The sequence below is a fragment of the Oncorhynchus mykiss genome, chromosome 32, assembly GCF_013265735.2.
Source record: "Oncorhynchus mykiss isolate Arlee chromosome 32, USDA_OmykA_1.1, whole genome shotgun sequence".
In the NCBI taxonomy this organism is placed as follows: Eukaryota; Metazoa; Chordata; class Actinopteri; order Salmoniformes; family Salmonidae; genus Oncorhynchus; species Oncorhynchus mykiss.
This window is the reverse complement of record NC_050572.1, coordinates 35,463,616-35,472,867: the sequence shown is the minus strand read 5'-3', so window position 1 is coordinate 35,472,867 and position 9,252 is coordinate 35,463,616. Positions and strand designations below refer to the sequence as shown.

Below are 9,252 nucleotides of genomic sequence, written 5' to 3'. Positions count from 1 at the left end.
CTTTCCAAAGCAGAAAATTGATTTGAGCATAGAAACTTGCCTTTTGGGCACTTTACATAGAAACTACATTATGTCTTAATGAATCAAATTTCACAGTTTGACATTCACCCTGTGGATAACGGTAATGAGGATGGAGAGCTCCATATACATAGTTACTTAAAGTTACTTATCTGATTCATTTTGAAATATACATTGAACAAAAATATAAAAGCAACATGCAACAATTTCAGTTCAGTTCATATTAGGAAATTAGTCAATTTAAATCAATTCATTAGGTCCTAATCTATGGATTTCACATGACTGGGAATACAGGTTTGCATCTGTTGGTCAAAGATACCTTAAATAAAGTAGGGGTGTGGATCAGAAAACCAGGCAGTATCTGGTGTGACCACGATTTGCCTCATGCAGCGCGACACATCTCCTTCACATAGACTTGATTGTGGCCTGTGGAATGTTGTCCCGCTCCTATTTAATGGCTGTGCAAAGTTTCTGGATATTAGCATAAACTGGAAAACGCTGTCGTACACGTCGATCCAGAGCATCCCAAACATGTTTCAATGGGCGACATATTTTGTAAGTATGCAGGCCATGGAAGAACTGGGACATTTTCAACTTCCAGGATTTGTTTTTACAGATCCTTGCAACATGGGGCCGTGCATTATCATGCTGAAACATGAGGTGATGGTGGCGGATGAATGGCATGACAATGGGCCTCAGGATTTTGGCACGGTATCTCTGTGCATTCAAATTGCCATCGATAAAATGCAATTGTGTTTGCCTGCCCATACCATAACCCCATCGCCACCATGGACCACTTTGTTCACAACATTGACCTCAGCAAACCGCTCACCCACACGACGCCATCTGCCATCTGCCCGGTACAGTTGAAACCGGAATTAATCCGTAAAGAGCACACTTCTCCAGCGTGCCAGTGTCCATCAACGGTGAGCCTTTGCACACTGAAGTTGGTTATGACGCCAAATTGCAGTCAAGTCAAGACCCTGGAGAGGATGACGAGCACGCAGATTAGCTTCCCTGACGTGGTTTCTGACAATTTGGGCAGAAATTCTTCGGTTGTGCAAACCTACAATTTCATCAGCTGTCCGGATGGCTGTCCGACCAACCCGCAGGTGAATAGCCGGATATGGAGGTCCTGGGCTGGCGTGGTTACACGTGGTCTGCGGTTGTAAGGCCAGTTGGATGTACTGCCAAATTCTCTAAAATGACGTTGGATGCAGCTTATGAGATATTAACATTCAATTATCTGGCAACAATTCTGATGGACGCTCGTGCAGTGAGCATGCCAATTGCATGCTCCCTCAAATCCTGAGACATCTGTGGCATTGTCTTGTGTGACAAAACTGCACATTTTAGAGTGGCCTTTTATTGTCCTCAGCACAAGGTGCACCTATGTACTGATCATGCTGTTTAATCAACTTCTTGGATTAACTTGGCAAAAGATAAATGCTCACAAACAGGGATGTAAACAACATTTGAGAGAAATATGTTTTTTGTCCAACACTTCACATGTTGCGTTCATATTTTCTTTCCAGTATATTTTCTTGATGGCATTCCAAAGAAATTGCAAGTTTCTGTTTACTTCAATTCCTGTTCTGATTTATTTTGAGTTTGGACTTTAATTAGCAGGCCTGCATTTTTTGTGAATGAATCAGAGATTTTTGCGTGTGAATCAGAGACTTTTCCACAACAAATTTGACAACCAATCTTTGGGATGTTGGCCCTATAAATCTTGTAAAAAATATGTAACACAATAATTCGGTACATACCTTCTCTTCCCTTGCATTGTCCTCTTTAATCTTCCTTTTTTCCCTTTGTATCTCCTCCCTTGCCAGGTCTATCTCTGCAACCGCTCTCTGTATTTCATCTTTCATCTGTTCCATCTTTTCACTCTCAGTCTTTCCATCTTCCATCTTCTGTTTCAGCTCTTCCCGTTGTCTCTGTATCTTTGACTTCACCAGTTCTAACTCATCCCTCTCTCGCATGATCTTCTCCATCCTTTGCTCCAGCTCTTTTTTTCTTTTTTGTGTCTCCGTCTTCATCAGTCTGATTTTGTCCTTTTCCCCTTTTAACTCCCCCTTGCTCAGTTCCATTTCTTCTTTCACCCTTCTTAACACCTCTCTGGTTTGTTCCACCTCTAGAATCAACCTCTGGATTACAGCATTCACTCTGTCTTTGTCACCCATCTCCATATTGCTTTCTTCCATCCTGTTTTCCATTGCCACTTTTGTTTGTCGTACCATTTCTCTGGTTCGCTCTACCTCTTGGATTAATCTCTGTATCTCAGCGTTCATCTGTTCCTTCTCATCAATATCTCTAAAGCCCTCTTCCAGACGAATCTCCAGTTCCTCTTTTGCTCTTTCTATTTCAGCCTTCGCCTGTTCAATTGCATCTCTCTCCCTTTTGGTCTCTTCCCTTCTTTGTTCCATCTCTTCTTCCGCTCTCTCTATTTCATCCTTCATCTTTTCCATTTCTTCCCTTTTTCTCTTAGTCTTTCTCATCATCTGTTCAAGGTCCTTTTTCTTCCTTTGCATCTCAGTCTTCACTAGTTCCATCTCTCCAATCTCTCTCTTGGTCTTCTGCATCATGTTCTCGACCTCTTGTCTCTGCCTCTGAATATCTTCCCTCACACTTTTCAGCTCATCCATTTCTGTCTCTGCTTGTTGCATTTTGTTTTCAATTTCCTCTTTCTGCTTCTGTATCTCAGATTTGATCCTTTCCATCTCCTCTTTCTCACTCTTTGTTTCTGTCATCTTGTTTTCAATGTCCTCTTTCTGTCTTTGTATTTCAGCCTTTGTTTGTTCCAGCTTGTCCATCTCTCTCATTGTCTTCTCCATCCTTGCTTCAATCTCATCTCTCTGTCTCTCTAGGTCAAATTTAATTGTTTCTATCTGGTTAATCTCTGTCTTAATTTCCTCCATTCTCTTATTCAGCTCCACATTATCTCGATGCAGTTTGGCTCTCTCTTCCTGCTCGTCCCTCTGTACCTCGTCCCAGAGTTTTTCCATCTCTTCTTTTACTCTGCTTAGCTCATCCTTGACCGTTTCATAGGGTTCTTTCTCTCTTATTGTTTCTTCCCTTATTCTCTCCAAAAGTTGTTTTTCTCTCTGAATTTCATCCTTCATCTGTTCCATCACGTCTCTGGCTTGCCTTGTCCTCTCAATGGATCTAGTCATTTCCTCATGCTGGTTCTGTACTTCAACCTTCATCCGTTCCACTTCGCCTCTCTCTAGACTTGTGGCATCCCTGCCTTGTTTTAACTCCCTCTCTATTTTCTTCTTGGTTCTCTCTATCTCTTCTCTATCTCTCTGTATTTCAGCTCTCAGTTCAAGCTCTTCCTTGACAGCTTCCTCCTGCTTTTTCTCAAGCTCCAGCTTTTTCTTCAGGGTTTCACACCGAAGCAATTCCAAGTCCTCTCTTTCTCTTGTGGTTTCATGGATTTGTCTTTTCAACATGGCCCTTTCTGACAAAACCTCTGTTTTAATTTGCTCAAGCATCTCCCTCTCTTGCTTTGTTTCATCCATCTTCTTTTGTAAGTCCCCTTTTTCGCTCTGAAACTGTATTTCTTCGGAATCGTCTTCGGCTCTCCGTATCTCGTCTCTTACTTTCTCCAACATTTCTCTTTCTCTTTGGATTTCAGCTCGTTGTTCACATCTCTGTTTCTCAATTTCATCTTTCATCTGTTCCATCTTTTCACTCTCAGTCTTTCCATCTTCCATCTTCTGTTTCAGCTCTTCCCGTTGTCTCTGTATCTTTGACTTCACCAGTTCTAACTCATCCCTCTCTCGCATGATCTTCTCCATCCTTTGCTCCAGCTCTTTTTTTCTTTTTTGTGTCTCCGTCTTCATCAGTCTGATTTTGTCCTTTTCCCCTTTTAACTCCCCCTTGCTCAGTTCCATTTCTTCTTTCACCCTTCTTAACACCTCTCTGGTTTGTTCCACCTCTAGAATCAACCTCTGGATTACAGCATTCACTCTGTCTTTGTCACACATCTCCATATTGCTTTCTTCCATCCTGTTTTCCATTGCCACTTTTGTTTGTCGTACCATTTCTCTGGTTCGCTCTACCTCTTGGATTAATCTCTGTATCTCAGCGTTCATCTGTTCCTTCTCATCAATATCTCTAAAGCCCTCTTCCAGACGAATCTCCAGTTCCTCTTTTGCTCTTTCTATTTCAGCCTTCGCCTGTTCAATTGCATCTCTCTCCCTTTTGGTCTCTTCCCTTCTTTGTTCCATCTCTTCTTCCGCTCTCTCTATTTCATCCTTCATCTTTTCCATTTCTTCCTTTTTTCTCTTAGTCTTTCTCATCATCTGTTCAAGGTCCTTTTTCTTCCTTTGCATCTCAGTCTTCACTAGTTCCATCTCTCCAATCTCTCTCTTGGCCTTCTGCATCATGTTCTCAACCTCTTGTCTCTGCCTCTGAATATCTTCCCTCACACTTTTCAGCTCATCCATTTCTGTCTCTGCTTGTTGCATTTTGTTTTCAATGTCCTCTTTCTGCTTCTGTATCTCAGATTTGATCTTTTCCATCTCCTCTTTCTCACTCTTTGTTTCTGTCATCTTGTTTTCAATGTCCTCTTTCTGTCTTTGTATTTCAGCCTTTGTTTGTTCCAGCTTGTCCATCTCTCTCTTTGTCTTCTCCATCCTTGCTTCAATCTCATCTCTCTGTCTCTCTAGGTCAAATTTAATTGTTTCTATCTGGCTAATCTCTGTCTTAATTTCCTCCATTCTCTTATTCAGCTCCACATTTTCTTGATGCAGTTTGGCTCTCTCTTCCTGGTCGTCCCTCTGTACCTCGTCCCAGAGTTTTTCCATCTCTTCTTTTACTCTGTTTAGCTCATCCTTGACCGTTTCATAGGGTTCTTTCTCTCTTATTGTTTCTTCCCTTATTCTCTCCAAAAGTTGTTTTTCTCTCTGAATTTCATCCTTCATCTGTTCCATCACGTCTCTGGCTTGCCTTGTCCTCTCAATGGATCTAGTCATTTCCTCATGCTGGTTCTGTACTTCAACCTTCATCAGTTCCACTTCGCCTCTCTCTAGACTTGTGGCATCCCTGCCTTGTTTTAACTCCCTCTCTATTTTCTTCTTGGTTCTCTCTATCTCCTCTCTATCTCTCTGCATTTCAGCTCTCAGTTCAAGCTCTTCCTTGACAGCTTCATCCTTCTTTTTCTCAAGCTCCAGCTTTTTCTCCAGGGTCTCACACCGAAGCAATTCCAAGTCCTCTCTTTCTCTTGCGGTTTCATGGATTTGTCTTTTCAACATGGCCCTTTCTGACAAAACCTCTGTTTTAATTTGCTCAAGCATCTCCCTCTCTTGCTGTATTTCATCCATCTTCTTTTGTAAGTCCCCTTTTTCGCTCTGAAGCTGTGTTTTTTCGGAGTCTTCTTCGGCTCTCCGTATCTCGTCTCTTACTTTCTCCAACATTTCTCTTTCTCGTTGGATTTCAGCTCGTTGCTCAAGCTCTTCTTTCACTGCTTCATATCTCTGTTTCTCAATTTCCTCTTTTGTTCTTCCAGCCTCGTCTCTTTGCTTTTTCAGCTGGGACTCCACTTTTTGTACGACCAGCTTTGCCTGATCCACCTCATATTTTGCTCTGTTTGTCTCCTTCACACGGTTCTCTATTTCTGTCATTTGTCTTTGGAGTTCAGCCTTCATCTCTACGATCTCTTCCTTCTCTTGCTTTGTGACTTGCTTGCTCCTCTCGATCTCTTCCCTTTCTTCCTGAAGGTTACGCTCCATTTCCGTTAAGTCCTCATTCTTTATCTTGGCCTCTTCTGATATTTTCTCTGCAATGTTCTTCTCGTCTTTCACACGGGCTTTCATTTTTTCTAGGTTCTCTCTTTCTCGTTGCGTTTCCACCTTGTTTCTTTCTATTTCCTCTCGCACTTTCTGTTTTTCCTCCTTCAACCTTTCAAGTGTTTCCGTCTCTTGCTGCGCTCTTGCTCTCTGTTCCACCTCGTCTTTCTCTGTTTCACACCATTTCCTTTCCATTTCCTCTTTCAATTGAATTATCTCACACTTAACCTCTTCATAATGCGCTCTCTCTTTCTCTGTCTTTTCCCTTCTACTCTCCAAATCTTCACGTTGTCTCTGTATCTCTGCTTTCATTTCTTCCATTTTGTCTTTTGCTTGTTTTGTCTCTGTAACTTTTTCTTCTATATCTTCTATCTGTCTCTGTATATTAACTTTCATCTGCTCCATTTGCTCCTTTTCTCTTCTTGTGATCTCCCTGCTTTGCTCATTCTCCTCTTTCATTCTCAGCGTTTCAAAATGAATCCTCTCCAATTCTTGTCTCTCTCTCATTGTCTCTTGCTTTTTCCTCTCCACGTTGTCTTTTTCCTTCTGAACTTCAGCTCTCAATTGTTTGATCCCATCTCTCTGTCGTTTTACTTCTTCACTCCACTTTTTGGCTTCCTCTCTCTCTCGGTTTCCTCTTGTTTTTTCAACGTCCTTGGCTTTCTGCATTTCAGACTTGAGCATTTCCACTTCTTCTCTCTGTCTCTGTATTTCAGCTCTCTGCTCCAGCTCCTCCTTGACAGTCTCATACCTTCTTTTCTCCATTTCCTCCTTCACTCGCCTGGTGTCATCTTTTTGTTTCTCCAGGGCTTCTTTCGTTCTCTGTATCTCTGCTTTTACGTTTTCCATTCTGTAATTTTCTTGCTTTGTCTCCTCAATGTTTCTCTCAATCTTTTCCACTTGTCTCTGCAGTTCAGCTTCCCTCTGTTCCATCTTATCATTCTCTCGCTTTGCTTCCTCTCTGTTTTGCTCAATCTCCTCTTTGTCCATTTGAATCGCATACTTGATCTGCTCCAACTCCTTTTGTTTTCGTAATGTTTCTTGTTTGTCCTTCTCAAGTGAATCCTTTTCTAGAAGAATTTCTGCTTTCATTTTGTTGACCAGGTCCTTCTCTTGCTTCGTCTTCTCCCTGTTTTGATCAACCTCCTCTTTTGCTCTCTGCAGCTCAGCTTTTACGTTGGCAAGTTCCTCTTTCTCTTGCTGGATCCTAACTCTCTGCTCAAGCTCTTCTTTCTCCGTTTCATACCACCTTCGATCCATCTCTTCTTTTACTTTGTTTATCTCACATTTAATCTGCTCAAACTGTTCTTTTTGTCTTTTAATGTCATCTCTTTTTGTCTCCAGCTGACCTTGCTCCCTGTGTACATCGGCCTTCATCGCTTCCATTTTTTCTTTTACTTGATTGGTTTCTGCAATTCTTATTTCCATGTCCTCTATCTGTCCCTGAATGTCAGCCTTAATCTGTTCCATTTTCTCCTGCTCTTGTTTGGTTGTTTCCTTGCAGTGCTCCATCTCCTCTTTTGCTCTCAATGTCTCATACTTGATCAATTCCAAACTCTGTCTCTCGTTAATGGTCTCATTGTATCTTCTCTCCAGAATGTCTTTCTCTGTTTGGACATCAGCCCACATTTGTCGTATTCCGTCTTTCTCTATATTTATTTCCTCCATGTTCTGTTTCAGTTTTTCATTCACATTCTGGATCTCCATCCTCATCAGCTCCATCTTTGTGTTTTGCTCTTGTTTCTCAGCCATTAGCCTTTCTATTTCCTCTTGTTGTTGCTTAATCTTTGCTTTCATGTAGTTAGTTTCATTTCTCTCCCTTCTTGACCCCTCCCAAAGTTTTTCAATCTCCTCAATTGCTTGCATTGTTTCTTGTCTTCGTCTCTTAAGAGATTCCTTTTTTGTCTGTATGCCAAGTTTTGGTGTGGTCTTATCCTCTAATGTTGTGGTATCTCCATACCTTTGATCCAATCCTGTCTGTGTCATCTTACTGTTTCGTTGTCTCTGCTCTGTTGTGGGTGAGGAAGAGCAATACATCAGAGTTTTCTCAAAGCAAACCAGTGATCATAGCATTTATAAAAAGGTGAGCACTTTTTCAGATAAAGAACACCTGGCCATACTTTAAAGCGGCCTTTCTTAAAGGTGCTACATGCAGAATGTCTCACCCATGTGGAAGCTAGATGAATTGCAACAACAACTAGCCCCCCACACACACAACACAACACTAAACAATACATTAATTCTACTATAACGGTAACAAACGGTGCCCACAAACTGGTAGGGCCTTAAGCTGTCCCAACCGCAGAGCCCCAACAGGAGTCCCAATACCTTACCACTGCTACACCAGCCAAGCCTTTTCTGGCAGCGAAACAGTTCATTCAGCCTCATTTACTGCCTTAAAAAAAAACACATCTGATATGGCTGACTTTCTTAAACAAATGTTGTTTCTACTGACAATTGAGATGTACAAACTATGGCATAAGGGGACGACAAGTGGATAAGAAGCAATCCGCAATATCGATAAAGATATTAATGAGCGAGCTAGGACGGATGTAGTCAGTATAAGTATTTGTTCAGCACTTTTGAAATGTACAGTGACAGAATTCAGAACATGGGCCGGTCTTATAGTATTCTCCCTGTACACCAAGTCAGAACCGTAGGATAAATAAAGGGGGTGTATAAGAAGACAATGAAAGCTCTTAAAATATTTGATGATTACATTTCTCTAAAAGTGGTTCTAGACTACATGTGCACCACCAAGTCAGAACAGTAGGCGAAATTAAGAGGGGAAAATAGACCAGATTATTAGGGTGAGGCACATGGGCTACTAATAGCTTACTACACAACATACATTTAGTATTACTTTCTTAGCTACAGTATACATACAGTATCTCTCTGGCATATTACATCATTATAGCAGCAGCATACAATACATTTTTGGACTCACTTGAACAGGAAGGTGGCGCGACGGTCCTTCGTGGACAAATTTTGTCAAGAAACTTTGTCATCAAAGTCTAGCATTCTCTGGATTTATGATGCTTTCAAGACAACTGGGAAAAAAACAAGTATTGCCTCTAGAAAGAGGCCTGAGTTCCCGACTTACAATTCCGAGTTGGAAATGTATTTTCCCAGTCGGATTGCGTTTTTCCCCTGAGTTCCCAGTTGTCTTGAACTCACTGAAGTCAGATTTGAGAGCATGGCCAATGTTGAATGTTTATAATTTAAGCTTGGAAAAAAGACCGTTAAGGCTAGTGATTGCATTGCAATGCTTGCAGTTAGCCACTGATTCCTTCCAAACTACTCATTGTTGAATTTGCGATTTCCGTCTTGTTGTGTATGTTTATGTCCAATTTCTCTTCATATGACAAGGATTGAAAAGGATTTGCCAGTAGATTGTTAGCTTGATTCATGATGATAACAGCTAGTTAAGATTTTGAAA

The 9,252-nt window shown here is 41.3% G+C and overlaps 1 protein-coding gene across 1 annotated transcript in view; it reads right to left on the bottom strand.

Annotated features, from left to right (window-relative positions):
• LOC110489254 overlaps window positions 1-9,252 on the bottom strand; it is a 29,618-nt gene that overhangs the window by 15,302 nt on the left and 5,064 nt on the right. The window contains exon 4 of the mRNA XM_036971109.1: window positions 1,788-7,822. Coding sequence (XP_036827004.1) covers window positions 1,788-7,822 — 6,035 coding nt within the window. The remainder of the gene's footprint in view (window positions 1-1,787; window positions 7,823-9,252) is intronic.